General features: G+C 45.4%; 1 protein-coding gene across 16 annotated transcripts in view; it reads right to left on the bottom strand.

Annotated features, from left to right (window-relative positions):
- TMEM178A (transmembrane protein 178A) overlaps positions 1–20,476 on the bottom strand; it is a 249,199-nt gene that overhangs the window by 31,154 nt on the left and 197,569 nt on the right. For 6 of the 16 annotated variants that reach the window (XR_012325732.1, XR_012325740.1, XR_012325733.1 and 3 more), the window contains 2 exons: positions 20,412–20,456; positions 18,871–19,227 (listed from right to left, as the gene is read on the bottom strand). The exons of 3 other annotated variants lie outside the window; for them this stretch is intronic. Coding sequence is in view for 3 of the 13 variants with exons in the window: in XM_073791431.1 (XP_073647532.1) it covers positions 18,264–18,663 (400 nt within the window). In the remaining 10 variants the exon portion in view is untranslated. Of the gene's footprint in view, positions 1–18,263; positions 18,729–18,870; positions 19,228–20,411; positions 20,457–20,476 lie in introns of those variants that run through there. 7 more of the 16 variants (XR_012325731.1, XR_012325728.1, XM_073791431.1 and 4 more) reach the window with 5 other exon arrangements.

A 20,476-nucleotide genomic window follows, 5' to 3' on the forward strand; every position in this document is an offset into this window, starting at 1 on the left:
CTCCTGGCTTCCTCCTGCCCAGGATGAGCTCCTATCCCCCTCTTGGGCAGGGGAGCTGTAGCCCCAGGACAGCACCAGGCCTGACTGCTTTTCTCCCATGAGTGCCCAGAAAACACAGCAAAGAGAGCCCCACAGGAGACTGGCCCATGTGACATTCATTCATTCATTCATTCATTCATTTATAAACTTCAGAAAAGCTTAGAGAAACCCAGTGGTATTTTTTAAATATGGCTCCTACAGCCTAAAATAACATTCTTGGCTTTGCTGGGTGGGAGAGGGGAGAGCGTGGGGAGGGAGGATGGAGGAGGTAGGAGGCCGCCCCAAACTGCCAAGCTTGCAGATTAAAGAAGTGCAAATTAGTCAGTGTCCACGTTTATGCTGAAATGGATGACACTGTATTTTGCAAGCTAATAAAGCGGCACGTACGTGTAAATACACAGAAATGAATAATCGATTTACATTTCCTTAAGCAACCCGCAAGTGGTCCCGAGGATCAAAAGAACAACAATTAACCAGAGTTCAGCATCCATGGGTCCTAATTCAACATTGCCACTGCCAATCCCCCTGTATCTGCTTCATCTAAAGAAGGCAGTAATGGGCTGTCATGGTGGAGAATGGCTGCAAGCCAAGGCTGTGAACAGGATGACCTTGTGGGACACCCTACAAATGAGGCTTGGCCCTGCCTGTCAGTCACCTGGACAGTGTCACGGATCCGCACACCTGCCCTCCTGCTGACACGCTTCTATTTCTGAGCCCTCGTGTAGTCCCTTGGGCTATGGCATTCCTGCCCAGCTCTCATTCTTATTTTCTCCTCTAGGAAGGATGGTCACAAATATTACATCATTCCATAAACAGGAAGAGCCAGACACCTCGATACTGTACTTATCCAAGGGCCGCTTACTGCGACACAGAACACCCCAAAGGCCTCAGGCAGTGACCTGAGGAAGTCGCCAAATCTCCACTCTCAGGGCTGCCTCCCGAAACCCCTCACCTGGTGACCATCTGCCCTAACTTCAGACCTAATTCCCGCTTGCTTCATCCATGACCCCCTGTTCCTAGCCCACTAGAAGCAGCAAAGCGGAATACAAAAAGGGACAGCTCGAGACAGACAACGGAAACAGAAAGAAGTGATATTTAGAAAAGCAACACACAAAAAATCAGAACCTCACAATCATTTCTGTGTAAAGGACAGTGTGCTGCGTCATTTGGTTCTGAGGCACACAGTTCTACACACCTCTATGTTCCCCAAGGGGACCTGGCTATTACATCATAGTTCATAGCAACAACCTTGAGTCATTCAGCGAAAGTTAAATTTAGTGCTCTCTGTTTCAGAAAGCAGAGATGTGCGTAATGCATTGAATAATATATCCATCCAGTCAGATAAAAACAAGTTTTTGAGGCACAGAAAGGTAGGTTTTGGCTCTCTGGAAAACTCACCCTTTCCTTCTGATGCTCTAAATAATCATAAAAGGTAATAATCTGGAAAACTCTTTGAAATCATGAAGTTCAACTTTAAAAATGAGAAGCTGAGATCTAGAGAGGTTTAAATGACTTGCCAAGGTCCCACGGGTAGCGGAAAAGCCAGGACCAGGGCCACAGCTCCCAGTTCCCAAGGTTGCTCATCTCCCCCACCGCCCCCTCCACGGGGCCACCTTCCCCTCCGTATACAGGCAGTAATTAACAGCAGTCCCAATGTTATTCTCCTCAATCACGTATGCTTAGTCAGAGAACGTGTCTCCTTTTTCTCTTTGTAAAAACCGCTCTGGGTTATGAGGAAGGAATCTGCTGTGGAAATTTAAAGTGCTTTTTCTCATGAATTCCATGAATATCACACTCCTCGTCATATGGCTTCTACAGAGTAATTTCAGTTCCCTAGTTCATAATCTCCCACAGACTTTGTAAGACTCTTCCTAGTGTTACTGTTTGTAAGAGGAAACAAACAAACAAAATTCCAAAAGAATGAAGAGACTTTCTAAGAATCAAGAGACCAAAGTTGGGCTTCCCTGGTGGCGCAGTGGTTGAGAGTCCGCCTGCCGATGCAGGGGACACGGGTTCGTGCCCCGGTCCGGGAGGATCCCACGTGCCGCGGAGGGGCCGGGCCCGTGGGCCGTGGCCGCTGGGCCTGCGCGTCCGGAGCCTGTGCTCCACAACGGGAGAGGCCACAACAGTGAGAGGCCCACGTACCGCAAAGAAAAAAAAAAAAAAGAGACCAAAGTTAAGACGGTTATGTGATGACTCTCATTCTCCATGGGGTTGCCTCTTCCCCTCTCTTCCCCATCACCATTCAGTGCAGTGCTGTCAACCTGTTTTGAGCAGGTTCTTTTTTTCTTCCTCTTAGATAAACTTCTAAGTCTTCCAAATGACCAAAATGCTTATGATGGGGCAAAGGTGAGGTAGTATGCTTGCTACCTTCAGCCATATCCCCTCTTGTCTTCTGGAACTCACACTCTCTCTCAATAAGAATCAGCCTGACTGTGATGGGGATGATACAGATGATTGTCTCGTCTACCTCATCTCTGCTCTGTGTGGAAGGATTTAAGTAAAAACTGGTCCAACCCAGCATCAGAGGTGGAGCAGCAGATCTGCCATTATAATCATTGCCATGGATGCCTAAAGAGGTTTACCTGGGCGTATCCTTTCATCTACATGAAGGAAGAAATTGGGGGCCAAGGAAAGTCATATCATGTTCAAATTTTTTGAATAGGGCTTTCAGTGAAATTAACTATTATGCCAATTACAATGTGTGGCAAGCCACCTAAAATATCATCTGAGGGGAAAAAAGAAACAAGCGAATAATCGAGATTCATAGTATGAATTAAAGTGGTCAAATATAACTTCCAGGTATTTAACACAGCGGATTATTAAATTCAGAAAGCGTATCTCTAAAACTTCTGAACAGCATGAATCGTAACAGATGATTGTGGATTTCTATTTAACTTCACATGGCTTATGAGTATTAAATACTCTCATGAAGCAAAAAAGGAATAAACCTAGGATTTTTTTACCTGTAGTAACAAAAAGAAAGTATATGATTTCCTTTCTTCCATCAAAAGCTCTCAAACTTCTTCAAAAAAATTTAAAATGAGCAGGTAAGGCAAAATTTAAATTATACGATGCAATTTTCTAAAGGGTGCTCCTTTTTTGCTCTCTATTATGAACTCTAACTTCAGTTCCTAAAACCAGATATAACTTATTACTACCAATTCCCTGTGAAATCATCTAACAAGGAAAAAATTATACAGTTCAGTCCTTCCAACCAAATGGCAAACACAGCTCCTACGGAAGAGAATTCCTGGAACAATATAGAAAGTCCTGTTTTCTCCTTTGAAACCCTCAGGAAATGAAAAAGAAAATTAGCAGTAAGAAAGCACGTCGCATTCAAAAGAGCAAAGGAACGGCACGTGGGTGAACAACTGAAAAGAGACAAAGGCTCTTAGATTTGGATTGTCCTAACACTTACCTGCTTCTAGGGAGAACCGACCTTTTTCTATCCTTACACTTTGCGGAGTTAATTAAGCTGCTGTTTGCTGGGCATCCTGTAGTTACAGCCAGTTAATCCTCCAAGAGACCCAGCAGGTTACACTGATCCAACCTCTGTATGTACAAATGAGAACATGCAGATCTGCAGAGGTGAGGTGACTTGCTCAAGGTCACACAGCTAGTTAATAGCAGAGGGAAGAAGATGCCCCAAATCTCTGCCTGCTGTCACCTCAATAACCTTCAAAATAAACTTGCTGAGAGGGAGATCATTTCAGCACACCAGAAAAGCCACCAGTCTCTTGGAGAGCTAACTCAGCTTGAAGAGTCCGAAAAGCCCACTTGAACCCCAGTTGCTCCTCCAGGCTTTTTTTCAGCATACAGGAGCCTCTCTCTTAAGACGTCTGACACAGCATCAGAACAGCTCAGTAAAGAGCCTGATGAAGGGCAGCCACCAAGAGTGTTTCAGATTCATTCTAGCTATTGTGCTTGCTGGTGAAAGGAAGTATGTAACTGGACTTGCAACAGTTTTACTGAAAAACAGAATATTTAATAAGTCAAAACTGTACAAGAAAATACTTGGAATAAACCTAGGAAAACAATACCCATCTATTGAGTTCCTAGTATCTGAAAACCACCCAGCTAGGTCCTGTGAGAGAACAAAGGAACAGTTCCTTGAAGGTAGGGACTTCCAGTGGGGTATAAGCAGAAAGACAAGAAAATCGCAATAATAATGTAATCCTTTTGTTAAGGATTAAGAACATTTTGTGAGGCAAATCCTCCATAAAAAGCACCCTGTTAGTTTTACGCTGATTTCTGGAATACGTTCAATATAAAAGCCACCAAAAACGCTTCTTTTTTTACATATACTACTACTACTGCTTTTTTTGTAATGCCAATTACTTCATCTCCTTTGAGTTAATTATTAGTGTCCTAGTCTCTGAAAGATTAGAATAAGTCTCTCTTCTCCTTGTCCTTGAATTGAACGAGAAACTCTGGAGTGGGTGAAAAAGAATGGACCAGATATGACGGTGATTTGAATCAATCCAGTGGAATTTTTTTCAACAGCTATTCTATGGGAAGATCGCCATGTGCCAGATACTGAGCTGGGTGGCATCCATCCCCAACCTCAAGGTAGGGGGTAAAGTGGACAAGGAAATAAACCACAATACAATGTAGAAAGCACTATAATAGTACAAAGCACACTGGGGTCCCAGCTAATAAAGCAATTAATTCTGCAGGTAATGAGAGGCTAAGGGGAGAGTCAAGGAAGTCTAGAGAGGAAGTAACAATGGCACTAGGAAGCTTTCAAGGAAGAGCGACCGGATGGACAAGAGAAGGTGGCATTTCAGGCAGAGGAAACAAGTTCCACAGTGACACAGAGTGAAGGGAACATGTATTGAGGGAAAAGCAAATGGTCTGGTGGAGCCTGACCCTAGATTTCATGGAGAAGTGTCTGGCTACACAACCAGAAAGGGAATTGGAGCCACACGGCAAAGGCTTTTTTATGACCTTCAAAGAAGTTTAGACTTGTAGATGTGGACAGTGCAAAACCATGAGAGATTTTGGGTTTGGTTTTGGTTTTGTTTTGATCACATTTTTTAAAGTGTGTGATTCCTTGTCCTTTAGTACGTTGTACAACCATCCCCACTATCTATCTCCAGAACATAGGTATCAACCCAAAAGAAAACCCTATACCCGTGAAGCGGTCACTCCACATTCCTCCCTCCTTGTTTTCTGTCTCTATGGACTGGCTTATTCTGGATATTTCATATAAATGGAATCTTACAATACTTTGCCTTTTGTGTCTGGCTTGTTTCACCGAGCATAGTGTTTTCACGGTTCATCCGTGTTGTGGCATGTACCAGTACATCGTTCCTTTTCATAGCTGAGTAATGTTCCATTATATAGACATAGCACATTTTGTTCATCCATTCATCCACTCATGGACATTTGGGTTGTATCCACCTTTTGGTTATTATGAACAGTGCTGCTATGAACATTCATGTATAAGTTTTTGTTTGAGTCCCTATTTTCCATTCTAGGGTATATTCCATTCTAGGGTATATTCCTAGGAGTGGAACTGCTGGATCATTGCATCAGTCTATTTTTAACTTATTGGGGAATCCATCAGACCGTGATTTTTAATCAAAGGAAAGACATGATACAATTTTATTTTAGAAAGATAAACCTGATAGATATTTAAAGAAACAAGATCCCAGAGAGCTGGTTCCCCAAAGAGCCACCAAATAGTTGTTCATTTGCTCCTTCCTGCTTTCCTCGCTTTCCTTCCTCCTCACTTGCTTTTTTTCTTTTTGAACCTACAAATTGGCGTGCAATCTGGTGGTCCAAATATATGTCCTCCCACATACCTTGTGGCTCTACACCATCTTTTGAGGCTTCTATGCTGACACCCTGCTAGCTCAGCCCATCTGCAATAGTTCAGATTGTTTTCTTGCTTTGTAATTCCTGCTCTAAAGAGGTATCCAGCTTTAATAGATAGGCCTCTCAGTTTCAAATGAGAGGTCCAAGAAGAGCACAGCAATTCCATCAGGAAAGGTGAAGTGCCCTGGAGTGGTCTGACTTGAACATTCCTGCCGAGATGCCTGAGTGCCATCAGAACACACTCTCCCTCCATCCCACTCCTCCAAACACAGAATCATATGTTGCTAAATAACCACTTCCTCAGGTGGCCTTCCAGGTGTGTAACAACACTGACCTCATCAATACAGTGTGTATTAAATTAATAACAACTGCACTATCAGATCTTGGAGTACATCAAAATCCCCTAAAATGCACAGTTTTGAACATTTTACATCCTTTTTTTTTTTTTTTTGCGGTACGCGGGCCTCTCACTGTTGTGGCCTCTCCTGTCGTGGAGCACAGGCTCCGGACGCGCAGGCTCAGCGGCCATGGCTCACGGGCCCAGCCGCTCCGCGGCATGTGGGATCTTCCTGGACCGGGACACGAACCCATGTCCCCTGCATCGGCAGGCGGACTCTCAACCACTGCGCCACCAGGGAAGCCCTACATCCCATTTTTTAAAGTGCAATTATGAATAAGCCTCCTTAAAAACAACCATGCAGTCCCTGGGTTACCAGAGATTAAAGAGTTCCAAACAGCTCTTTGGCAAGCAAAGCACAGGGCTTTCAGGGTGCTCCAATATGCCCATGAAGAAGAGCAAAATATGCCGCCCCCAAATATGCCACTTTGACATAAGAATTATTTTGAGCTGAAGCAATCGAGAAGAAGCAGATACAAGAAAAGATTTCTGCCCTTCTCCTAAAAGCAGGACATAAATTTATAAAGGTGCCCCCTCTTTCTTCTCTGTACCAGGAAGGAAAGAAGTGAATTACCAGAGCTAAGTCTAGACCTTTATCAGCCAGAGCTGGTACCAGAGGAATCTACGTAACGATCCTTGCTAATACTAGCCCTGATCTACCATTAGTTTCTCCTTATATTTGCCTTCCCACAATTTGTCAGCCCTAGAAACTCAAAGTCCTTTTCCTTTGTCTTATCACTTCCCTAAAAATATATTGTTCTTAAAAATAAATAAATAAAAAATAATTTTTAAAAAAATGTATTGTTCTTTCGTTAAGATGCTATATAAACCCAAGTTCTAACCACCACTTTGAGTTACCCATCTCTGAGGGCTCCATATGCACGTTAATAACTTCTGTTTTTCTCTTGTTAATCTGTCTTTTATCAGTCAATTTATAGGACCCAACCTGAGAATTTAGGAATATAGTGGAAAAAGAGGTTTTTCCTCCCCTATTCCCATGAGGGCAGGATGTGGAGAGAGAATACGGTAAATCTGGAAGAGCTAGCAAGAAATCGGGGCTCTCCTCTCAGTCCTGTTCTCCCTATGGAATGATCACAGGTAGGACGCAACTGCCATTTGGACTTTCCTGCTGTGGCAGGCACTATGGCTGTGGACACAACAGCCATGTCTCCTGAGCTAACAGTAGCCAGACTTTATTCAGGTGTCAGGCAGGCAAGTGCTTCCTGGGGAGACTGAACCCTTAGCCATTGTCAGGGGAAGCTTGATTGGTCTAAGGGAATCACCATAATCCCATTCTACTCGCCAAGGATTGGTTTAGGAATGGTCATGTGACATAATTCTAACCAATGAGGCCTGTGGGAAATCTTCTGGGAGACTTCTGGGACGTTTTTTTTTTTTTTTTTTGCGGTACGCGGGCTTCTCACTGTTGTGGCCTCTCCCGTTGCGGAGCACAGGCTCCGGACGCGCAGGCTCAGCAGTTCACAGGCCCAGCCGCTCTGCGGCATGTGGGATCTTCCCGGATCGGGGCACGAACCCGTGTCCCCTGCATCGGCAGGCGGACTCTCAACCAGGGAAGCCCTACGCTCATTTTAAGAATGGTTTAGGAAAAGGGGGCATGGCCTCTCTCTCCTGCTTTATTAGCCTTTGAACTATTGCTATGTGATGAAGTGACTGACACTCCTGCTGACGACCAGCAAGAGACAAGCCTGAAGGCAAAATCGCCCCTGTTGCGACAACTAAAGCCCAACAGAATTCAATCTTTAATTAACCAGCCTAGGTACAGGCTTCCTCCAGAGTTCTTGTTATGGGAGATGATACACTTTCCTTGTAGGTTAAGCCATTTTTATTTGCGTTTTCTACTATTCGGCACTAAAAGATCCTTAACTGATAAACCCACATATGTGAGTGGATGAATGTTTATCAAGCACTTTATTCATTGCATTTTAAAAAATGAGACTGACAACCCAAATTATTATGTTTCATACCTGACCTTTTCAGGAATAAAAGCAACTCCGGAAAGCTAGATATATGGGAGAATACTTAGCCAGGGGGGAAAAAAATTAGGTCTGCCATTTTAACCTGCAAATAGAACTGGAGGACTGCTGAAACAAGAACTGTGTGATAATTTAGGAAATAAAAACATGCTCTCGAAAATACCTATGCCACAAATTTCCGAAATGAAAATCTGGGGCATATTAGTAAGAAGCATCAATTTCTCCCATGGCATAATCAAATATGACTGCAGAATCCTCTTGTATGTGTGGTTTACTGAATAGTCAGCTACTCTGTTTAATGCCTTTCAGGGGCTCTCAGACAGATTTATTTCAAGAACTCTGTCACACTTGGAGGGCAAACAAAACTGTGACCTTTTATGATTTCTCCTGTCACTTTTTTTTAACTTTCTTAAATCAGGTATGTTGGGACCTGTTCATAAGGCTAACAGGTAATGAGTTATTAATACAGCTCCCAATTTCCAAATCAGTGGTGGTGCCTGGGGACGACTTTGGGAGACTGAAGTACGCATGCTCACAGTGTCCACCAGCTCCCTGTACCAGCCTCACCCCTGAAAAACACACAACCTGGATAAAGCCCCCACTCCCACAGCCAATCAGATGGCTGTCTCTAAGCCTCCTCTATACAAGATCAAAGGGCCTCCCCTGTCCAAAAGCTAGACTCCGTTTTATAAATTAAAACTGATCGAGATTATGCTGATAACAACATGCCCTCCCCGTCACAGGCATTCTGAAAACACGCGCTCAGAGAGAAAAGGAGGGAGTCAGAGCTGGTATGCTAGGAATTGCATGTAATTGACAGAAGTCTGTAGGGCACATGAAAATCCTCTATCACGGCATCACAGGAAAAAAAATTAGGTGAGGATCACGGCTCAAAGTTCCTTTCAACTCTGTGAATCTTTGATTCTACATATGCTTACCCATTTTCCTCCAACCAATCTGAGTTTCTTTCAGAAAGAAAAGGTAACACTGAGGAAAAAAGGAGAGAAATACATGACTTTGAGGCTTCTTCAGCAGACATCTTCTGGCTGGATTTTATCTTTTACTGCTGAATAGTAAACAGTTTCCTTGTGCCCTTTTTGTTTTGTTTGTTTCAAACACCTGAACAGAAAGACAGTATTTTTCAGAAACGTTCCTGTCAGCAGTCACTGTCGCTTCTCCTGCCACTCTAGTTCAGCCTCTTTATTTGTCTAGTATTTGTTCGTTTTAGCTTCTTTCAACCAACACCTCCATTGTCTGAACACCAAACAAACTCTCCCTAAAATATGTTAGATGCTAAGGATTAAATCACCTGGAATAAGTGATTAAGTATCAGGGGCATAAAACAAACATACTGAGCTTCAACTGGCCCACACTCAATTATTATCATTGACCATTGTATTTTTAGTTTCTTCCCCCCTTACAGTTTATCTTCCGCTAGGTCAAACTGTCTCTCTGATGATGAGTTCCGTAATTTTTCAAACCCATGACAAGTGATCGATTCTGTTGCTTTTCAGGATAACCTCCTTGAGTACCATTTAACAGGATGCCCATGCTGAAAAATTCCATGACAACTGTAAACATGACTGTAAGCAGTTTTCAAAATTGTGAGAACATAAGAAATGGCATTCGAACTCAAATTAACCAACAGCCCCATCCGCCTGCTCAGACCCTCTTCCTCACTACTCTGGGGGTCCTTAGAGAAAGCACAACCTCACGGGGCAAGGAGGATACCGCACCCGTGTTTTTCACTGAGCAGCCTCTTCTTTGCAAAAGCAATTCGTTTCAACACTCATTAGTAACATTTGTTGACTGATTTCTGAGTGAAGCAAATGTTTACATCCCCCGCACCAAACAAAAATTCCTTAAAATGTAGACAAGAGAGATCCAATTCACATACAGCCTCCCACCCCTACCCTCACGCCCCACTCTCCCAATCTTGCCTGCTATAGACGCTAAGGATACAAGTCAGTGCTTACTGGCATGGCAGATGGAGGCATCAGTGTTGATTTACAGTTGAGGTACCTGTCGTAAAGGGACAATGAAGCCTTCTGGAATTATCTATACATCCAGAATTTCCCACATACTTCTGGAATCACTTCCCCGTCTACCTATGTGGTATCAAATAACCCAGAGAAACCAAAAGGGAACATATTACAACCTTCTGGTCCTTGAAGGAGAAATGAGTTGATTGATTTTTTCCCATGAACAAAATACTTAAAAGTCTGAACACTGGGGGACATCCAGCAAATTACAGAAAATAATTCAGTGTGTCCTCAGTCAGTCAAGATAACGGAAACTGAAATATGGTTTGTATTGTTCCCCTTTTTTCACTTGCTAATGCATTCCCTGATGGGTGTCCCCATGACATTATTATTTGGTCTGCAATCAGCTTATCTGGCTGAGTTACAAGAAAGATGGAATGCAGCCTGTAGTTTCCCCGTACTCTGCAGCAAACAAAGGCTGTCAGCTTCAAGAGGGCCGATGTGGGCTCTCTCAGGCTCCAAGTTCAGCTACATCCTTTTAGTTAAAACTTGCAATAAAACAGATTAATCACTGCAATCACTTTTAACCACAGGGAAACACTGTAAAAAAGTGAAAAAATAAACCATCATAAATTTTACCAGGTTTTGAAGATAAAGTCCATTTTCTACTGAAAAACGCCTTTATGTTGATAAAAATCTTTACAACCAGTTGTGCAAAGCTTTAGACGATAGCAATGGTGTAGTGGGTTTTTCTTATGGGTTTTTAAATTTATTTATTTATTTATTTTGCGGTACGCGGGCCTCTCACTGTTGTGGCCTCTCCCGTTGCGGAGCACAGGCTCCGGACGCACAGGCTCAGCGGCCATGGCTCACGGGACCAGCCGCTCCGCGGCACGTGGGATCTTCCCAGACCAGGGCACGAACCCGTGTCCCCTGCATCGGCAGGCGGACTCTCAACTACTGCGCCACCAGGGAAGCCCTATTTTTATTCTTTTAACCAGCAAATAATACAGGAAAATGAGCCTCAGATGGTCACACAATTGAGTGTCAAAGAAGGACAGTGGAATCTCTCTGAAAGACAAGGTGGACAGACACAAGAAAGATGGACTCAGGAATAAGGACACAGTCAACCCGAGGTCACAGTTTGCTTGGCAGAGGTCAAAGGTCAGTAACCTGGGGTATACCACACTGCAGGTGGGCTCAAAGAGGAAAGGAGCGTTCACCCTTGGTAACTGTTGGGAAAACCCTAGGACCTGCCTAAATTCCTTCAATGTGGCCACTCCCCATGGTCTCCCATTTAGCATTGACACTGGGAGACTCGGTTACTCCCTCAGTGGAACGTAACTTCCAGATGCTCCCCAAACAAAAGCATATCTTCTGTGGTAATCAAGAACACTTGCAATTATGAGCAGTCTGCCTGATGGGGTTTAACGGCTCATTTTGAGCTTTGAAAACGAAAAATCAGGAGCTAAGGAAAAAATCACAGCCACTCGGGTGTAACTGGATGTGAACTTTCTATGGCATAGCCAAAAACTCCCGTTTTTCCCCTCAAGGCCATTGCTAAATGTTATCCATGAGACATGGTGGATACAAATGGCACTGACTCTGGCAATTTTGATCACAAACCACTTAAAGCACCAACCACTTTTGTGTTTATGAATCACTTTTAAAAGGTGACTTCCCTGTGCAGATGGAAAGAATGGAAGCAAGTATCTTTTTTTTTTTGATAGCAGAGAGGCGAGTAAGAATCTAATTTCTATGCAAGATAACCTTCAGGAGTGTTAGCAACAGGATGTGTTGAAACATAGGGTATCACACTTGGGTAACGCTGTGCCTAAGGTCAGAAATGATACAGAAATAAAATGCATCTTCTTCTGTCCCCTGTGCAAGATGAATACGTGTGATACAACGGTGGCCTAGGAGACCCACCACAGAGGTCAGCCATGATAGTAAACAAACAGTCCTTCTTCTTCTGCCCAGATGAGAAACTCAGCTTTGCTGATGTGCAGTGAGAACAGCAGTCTTCCAAGAGGAGCGTATACATGCCAGGGGGTACACAAGCAGTCCTTTGGAAAGTGTGGGTGAAAATAGTTGAACTTCTTTTTCTATCTATTACCCCATCCCTTCAAGGGTTGCTTTTGTCTGTGTTTCATGATGTATATGTCAGGACAGTCCATGCACCTGATTTTAAAATGAATAAATATAAATTACATAGAGTGAGGCTGAAGACAAGTTTGGAGACCACTGCCTTGAGAAGTAAAGAAAGAAAACGGAAGTCTTAATGATACCCCCAGCACCCCCAAAACTGAGGAATCCCTTTGCCAGCAGCATCTTCTGGTCCAAGAGAAGGTCTGAGGACAGTATGTGAACAAATGGGTCGGGGAAGAGAAACAGTGCTTGCCTCTCAGATTTCCCAGATACATCTGCTCTTGGGAGATAATTATTCTAACACAAATGATACTTTGGTCTACAAATGAGCTGGAGAAAATCATCAATCTATTTCTGTGTCAGGTAGAACGTAGTGGGTCCTGTACAGACTATTAATTTCATGGAAAATAAGCCAACAGGGGAAACAGATATATCATTAGCAGAGTGAAGAAGAGACCCAAGGAATTCCTACCAATCCTCCTACTTTCTTTTACTTGCAGAGAGTGAAATGACAAAGTATTTATGTCCTACTGTCTTTGATATCTCTGTTTATCTCATTAAAGGAAAAATGCTTCTGAAACCACAAGGACATGCTGTATTTCACGTTTCAAGAATTCAATCCCAAATGATTTATCCAGGTTAACAGTATGCCTACAGAATTAGAATCTTCACATTGCTGAAATTCTATCACTTTTAATTTCATAAAAACAAAACACTACAACATTCATTTTCCTTTTGTTTATTGCAGGCAATATATAATATTAGGATTTGGTTTACATAAACAAAGTACATCTATTTGAAAAATAGTGTTAATTGTTTTTAATGAAATTTTTTAATTAAAATTTTTTTTTCAATTAAAGTTAAGGCTAGTAAGAACAGTTGGCACTTTTGATATCATTTCAATGACTAACTCCTATTCAAAATTAATTTCTCCAAAGTTCCACATAATGTATTCACAAGACTCTTCAATGTTTATTTATTAAACTCAGTGTTTTCAGTAACTGAAAGAAGCATTATAGAATGTTTCCAACTGAGTCTCCTTCCATCTGTCCTCCTATTTTACTGTTCAACCAGTAGTTTAAACCTAAGAATTGCACTTGGAACAGAATGGCCGGGCGTCCCCCAAAGGGTACAGCTCTCCATCACTCTGCACTGTATTTTCTGTCACGTACTTACCAGCTCTAGCAGCTTGCACAGCGTTCTTCCCACAGCCTACTAAGAGTAATGACTATATAATCCACTAGAAAATAACTCCACCACTTGATATAAACTCTATTAGGGCAGGCATTTTTATCCATTTTGTTCAATCCTGTATCTTCTATACCTAAAACAATACCTGGCTTTCAATATATATTTATTGAGGGAATAAACTGGATGAACGAAGGAATAAAGAACCTACTCTTTTTTTTTGCGTTACGCGGGCCTCTCACTGTTGTGGCCTCTCCCGTTGCGGAGCACAGGCTCCGGATGCACAGGCTCAGCGGCCATGGCTCAAGGGCCCAGCCGCTCCGCGGCACGTGGGATCTTCCCGGACCGGGGCACGAACCCGTGTCCCCTGCATCGGCAGGCAGACTCTCAACCACTGCGCCACCAGGGAAGCCCAAGAACCTACTCTTTAAACCCATTCTCTCAAGTTCCTACCACAAGGCTCCTTCAACTATTCTAGCCCCCCTGTTGCTGGGTGGAGGATGACTTCATTTGCATACTTATCAGAGACTGTCTTTACTGCGACAAGCAAAGCTTCCTTAGCAACAAAAGTTAACTGCAAGAAGGGTCTGTGTATGGAAGAATAAGTTAGTCAATTGACCAGCTCAAACACAAAAGAATCCCCACATGTGTAGCCGAAATCTCCCTAATATGACCTTGCACATAACAGCCTTTCGATGGGCATTTGTTTTATTGGATCGTAAACTATGATAATATAGTGTGAACCTAATATCTCTACAGCATTTGTAAGCTCCCATGTTATCCCAGTGGGCAAGATAGTGAAATGTGGATTAGTCAATACAGTAAGAGGAAAAACAACAGTATGCAAACTGTGCTGGTAGCTGGTCTTTCGTCAGCCTGGGAGAGTAGCATCGAGTTCTAGTCTTGGTCCTTAACGGATTTATCTATAACTTTACCTCCATTCTTACTGAAGGTCCTGGTTGGAGGTCCAATCTAGGGGAGACCTTCTAGGGTCACTCTGGGCTACAAGTAAACAGAATCATAATGAAAGGGTGACAATCAGAGTTTGATGATTTTCCCAAATACTTGTCCCAATGAGACCGCTGCTCTTCTGGCTCATGTGATTTCTCTTAAGTAGATGAACACTACAGAGCCTATATGTTGCACTTCTAAGCCAATCTCTTATTCTCCACATTGTCTGTTTCTTTTTCCTCTACATCTCTCAGAAATATTTTCCCAGCCTCCAGGAAATGCAAACAATTCCAATTGTGAGAGGTCTTCCATATTATCAACTCTATATTTTCCCCTCTGTAACTTTCACCCACCTCCTGGTTTGTTTTTGTTTTTGTTTTTGTGGTACGTGGGCCTCTCACTGTTGTGGCGTCTCCCGTTGCGGAGCACAGGCTCCAGACGCGCAGGCTCAGCGGCCATGGCTCACGGGTCCAGCCACTCCGCGGCATGTGGGATCTTCCCGGACCGGGACACGAACCCATGTCCCCTGCATAGGCAGGCGGACTCTCAATCACTGCGCCACCAGGGAAGCCCCCACCTCCTGGCTTTGTGCTCTAAGTCCACACGAAGAAAGGCTGACCTCTTTTTCCCTCAAAAGCTCATTAAGTATGTCAGGCACTTCTTGTGGCCCTTTCCACCCCTCCCCACTCTCCCATCTGAGTCTACTTTTCTTCATTTCCTATCGTTAACATTTCTAAATCTTAGGACTCATAGGTAGTTCAGAGAAGAAAGTAAGAATGAAATGTGGGACCCTAGTTGTCCAAAGTTTTTAATTAGATGTCATGTTGATTTCTAGTTATACAGGGCTCATTTAAGACATTCACACCACAGCCACAGATGTCAAAATACACCACAAATGCCAAATTCATATCACAGATGCCAAAACAAAGGTAATAATGTCTACCTAACATGGGTGTCAAAATCATCTGTTGAAATTATTCTTAGAATCACAGAAATTTAAAGCTGTTCATTTCACCCATTCATCTCACAGATGATGAAACTGAGATCTAGAAGAGTTATGTAGGTAGCCCAAGGTAGATGAGTAGCAATACTGAAAGTACTTGAGGCCCTTCTGGCCATCTCCCAAACAACAAATTATGATCAAGGATGTAACGTACTGAACGTCTGTCATTTCCTCCAAACTCCTCATGTCAATAATGTCAGGCTTCCCAAGAAGCTAAATTTACATTGCTATTAGTACAACAATGACAGATTTTAGAACTAGAAAATCCCCTAAAGAACAGTGAGCCTTCCTACTATGAACTAGAAAACTGAAGGCCAAGGAGGCCTGGACACTTGTTGGAGGAAGCCCTGCGATTTAGCAGTAGAGCCAGCAATGGAGCCCAGGTCTTCTGATGACAACCTAGAACTCTTCAGTATCCTACAAAAAGGATTAACTAAACACCATCAATATTACAAATCTGAGATCGTTTTTTTTTTTGTTTTGTTTTGTTTTTTTGCGGTACGCGGGCCTCACTGCTGTGGTCTCTCCCGTTGTGGAGCACAGCCTCCGGATGCGCAGGCTCAGCGGCCATGGCTCACGGGCCCAGCCTCTCCACGGCACGTGGGATCCTCCCAGACCGGGGCACGAACCCGTGTCCCCTGCATCGGCAGACGGACTCTCAACCACTGCGCCACCAGGGAAGCCCTGAGATCGTTTTAATACAAACTTGCATTTATGACTAGAAAACTATAATTCTTTTAATTAGCACACAAGTTCTGTCTTAGGAAAGTGCTAGGCTGGACAACTGTTTGTCAGAAAGATGTAGAAGAAGGGAGTCAACAATGCGGGGGAGGTTGGATTGAATGACCGCTAAAGTCCCTTCAGCCTCTAGGATTATTCGATTCTGAACTTCCCTGGAGCTCGGCACCTCAGCTAGCCAGCCCAGGTGGGGAGGTGGGGAATGTGCAAGTGTCCTGTGGGACACCCTCTCCTGCCTGCCATTGGATTGAATGAACTCTACCCTGCTGTTTCAGGCATTATTCTATATCCAGTTTACATGCAATCAAATACTCTCGGCAGAGGAAGAGCGTAAGGAAATGCAGCTCTAGTCATTTCCAAAGACAGACTACACTGCTTAGCTTTCAAAATTGCCTTGCCTAAGCGAGCATTCCATAACCGAACCTCCAAATTCAGCTTTTACAGTTTGTTCATGTACTGTGCTACTATCCAAATTAATTATGCAGCATCTTCACGAGGAGAAATCAGATTTGGATGTGAGTTAGGAGAGGAAAGAATACAGCGCCCTTCCCAAAGGAAGGTTAGTGTATCTGCTTCCCCCCAAGAGCGCTGGAGTCCTTCCACACACAGACAGATTTCAGATGGCAGTCCCCAGCTGAGCTAGCCATGGGAAGGAAGAAGTTGACATGTTTGAGAAATGAGGAATACGCCAACGAACAACACTCTGAGGCCAACATGTTATTAACCCCCTCCTTTCCATGCAATTCCATTCCAAACCGGAATTCAACACAAATCTGCTTCTTTGCTTTCCTGAATGGCTACTAAATCTTTAAATGTACTGATTTTAGACGTCTTCTTTTTTCGCAATAATGAGTCCCAGGGAAGAAGGTGGGTTGTTTTATTCTTTCCATCTCAGAGAAAAAGAATTTGTAATAAGGGTCAAGCTCGGAAAGTTAGAAGGAAGCCTCAGCAGTAGGACTTTCACACTGAATATTCTTACATGAATGACATTTACCAAAAAAATTCAATCGATCCGATTATGCACATGGGAGCCAGGTGTCACCTAGACCTCAGAAGAGCAAATTGATGCTCTACAACTCAGTGTCAAATAACAAAACAACAACAAAAACAGCCTTACGAGGTATCACAAATTTAAGAGAGAGTGATTCTGTAGAGACTCCATGTGCAAATACGGAAAGCTCTACTTTAAAAGGCTTGGACCGGTTTTCCACTCTCCTCGCCCTGGTGTGACTAGCCTAAGGATGGTGTGCCCAGTCATCAGGAAGGTTGGAAAAAAGTAGATGTCCTATCGGCATTCAGCTGCCTCCACCAATGCATTAATGTTATCTGAGGTCTAACCCAAAGGAACCCTGCACTTCGGGGGTTTAGAGGAAGGTTCCTCCCGCCTCCTGAGCTCCCCATTAGCCTGCCAGGCTGGCATACCACATCAGTCCCGTCTGCTACCAACATCAGCACAATACAAGAAAAAGCCCTTTTCCTCCTCTTCTGAGGTTTGCAACCACTTTTCCTTCAAAGGTATTTCTAAAAGGAAAGTACAACTTAAGGGAAGGAGCCCAACTGGGAAAGGTCGGGTCTTTTTGATGTTTACCTTCCCGGGGAGCAGCGTCCAGAAAACAGACCCGTGCGTTCCAAGTCAGGCACGTGTACAAAGACAGCGAAGGACGAGAGGCGAGGAGAAGAGGGGGGAAAGGAGGCCAAGGAAGCAAAGGAGATAGAGGCGGGGGGCTGAAGCCCAGACTTGAGGGAAGAGGGGAAAAAGAAAAGGAGGATGGAGAGGAAAGAAGAGAGCCGGGGAAAGAAAGAGGAGCGGGAGAGAACAAGGGAGGGACGGGGAAAGAAAGAGAGAGGGGAGGGGTAAAGAAAGGAGGCGGCGGGGGAGACGAAAGAATGTGCCGGGGACGCGGCGGGGAGGCGGCCGCGGGGACAGGCGCGCCCCTGGGGAGCCGCGGGCTGCTTTTCACGCGCGGGCGCCCGGGGCGCAGGGCGCGCCCGCCGCTCACCTTTCAGGATGAGGGTGTCGATGTCCCGGTCGATGCCCAGGAAGTAGCACTTCCTCCAGAGGCCCGAATAGGTGGCGAAGAGCGGCCGGCCGCACTCGGCGTCCAGCCCGCCGAGCCCCAGCAGCGAGCGCCAGGACTCCGGGTCGGCGCGCCCAGGGCCGCCCGGGAGCAGCCGGCGCCCGAGGGGGGGCGAGTCCCGCAGCGGCAGGTGAGACAGCGGCATCAGGCGGTTCTTCTGGTCCGGGGGGTCGGCGCCCGCGCGGCTGCGCTCGCAGCTCTCCTTGTGGCGCCGGGGGTCGGTCTCGTACCAGTGGTCGGTGAAGATGGCCGTGACCAGCAGCCCCAGGGAGCAGAGGCTGAGGCCGAGGCTGAGCGCCGTGACGAGCGCCCGCGGCTCCATGGCTGCCCGCCCCGCCGCGGCCGCCGGTGGGTTCGCGCGCCGCCGCCAGACACAATGCACTTGGCCTCCGCTCGCTCCGCGCTCCCCCACCTGCCCCCCACCTCCCGCCCGCCCTCGGCTCGCGGCCCGGCGCGCTCCCTCCTCGGCTCACTTTCGACCGCGCGCCCGCCCCCTCCCCGGTCCACCGCTCCGCGCCTCCCCGAGCCTCGAGCGCTCCCTCGCCCCCCGCCTCTCCCGCAGCCCCCTCGCCTCCCTCCCGGCGCCGCCACCCCCGCGCACCCCTGCGCCCGCTCTGCACCTCGCGACCAACCCGTCCTCCCTGCTCTCCCGCGATCCCCCTTCCCTTGTGGATCCCTCCTCGCCGCCCTCACTTCTCCCTCGTCCCTTCCTCTCTCCTCTTCACCCTGTCCCTACTTTCCCCCTACTTTTCTTCAACTCTTCCTCCCTCTCTTTTCGTCCCTCTGTTGGCCTCCTCCTTGTCGCTTTCTATCGCTGCCCTGGACGCGATGTTTCTCTCCAGCTACCCCCGAGCACACTGCCTGCCGTCCTCTCCCCTCCAACGACCTGAAAAGACATCCACCAACATCAGACCTAGTCTTGTCACTTGTCCAAGTTGATGTTGATCAGTGTCGCGTTTTCTACCCAGAAACAAATCCCATCCGGGTCGGGCTGCGTGGTGATATTTAACTCTTAGGAATCTCGATCTGGAGACGAAGACCCTTTCTCCGTCCTCCTGAAGGATGCAGCCTCGGAGACCCCTCGGCAGCTCTATCTCCCTGTCATCCTCCCTTTCTCTCTCACTTGCCCACGGCAGCCTCTCAGCGCTCTCTCCGCTCCAGCCCCTCTTCTGAAAGAAAGGCACCGAGCGTGACTGGAGCCATAGGTCTCTAGGGCCAGAGATTTTCTCCCACTCCAGCCTGCTCGGAGATGGACTTCTTTTTCGTTGACCACCTCCATCTCCCGCCGGAGTGACGGCCTCCTGGCATTTCTAGAAGCGCACAGGATCAATAAGCCCTTGCAATGGCACCTGCTCTGTGAGGTGATTACTGCCTTTGAATAAAGAAAGCCCTTAGTAATAAATCAGAGGAATGATTTGTTTTTTATCTCCTGTGCAAGTTTCTTGCATGGACTGTGAGGGTCAGCAGCGAAGCAAAGTCAACATCTCAGCCTGCGTCTGTTTTCCAGGGCACTGGGCAGTCTCAGATGTTAATTCGGAGAATGGCAGGCAGATTCACATTTTCTACAATGAGGAAACGTTAGGACTCAGGGTCCTGAGTTAATTGTGTTGTGCAGCCTCACGACAAAGGAGCAATACCCTCGTGCCACTTAGTGCCCCTGGGGCCACATCACAGACAGAAAACCATGCTGCGTGAGCCCAGGGATGCCAATTCTTGTGTTCTTATGCTGTGAAATATTAATGATCAAAAGATGATGAGGCATTCATTAGATGCTGAATGTCATTACTCCACGATTTAATGGGACTTACTAATTAGTGCCCCACATCAATTGGTATGAATGTGATTTATATATTTCCTCTGAAGTGACATCTGTAAGGGTGATATAAGAAACTTGCTGGGATTTATTTTCGTTGCTGTTTGTACTCAGCATCTTCAGAGGGTTTATTTCCCATGAAGACTGTGTACCTCTCCTGAGCACCTCCGTTCACAGATAGATCACTTAAGCAAATCCTTCAGTCATACTGGATGCCCCGTGCCCATTTCTGCTGACCTGACAATGTGAATTATTACCTGAATTTTATCACAGCTTCAGCAAGATCTATGGTGAGCTTCAGTCTAATTAAGGAAGACAAAGA

This window comes from Tursiops truncatus, chromosome 14 (assembly GCF_011762595.2).
Source record: "Tursiops truncatus isolate mTurTru1 chromosome 14, mTurTru1.mat.Y, whole genome shotgun sequence".
NCBI lineage: Eukaryota > Metazoa > Chordata > Mammalia > Artiodactyla > Delphinidae > Tursiops > Tursiops truncatus.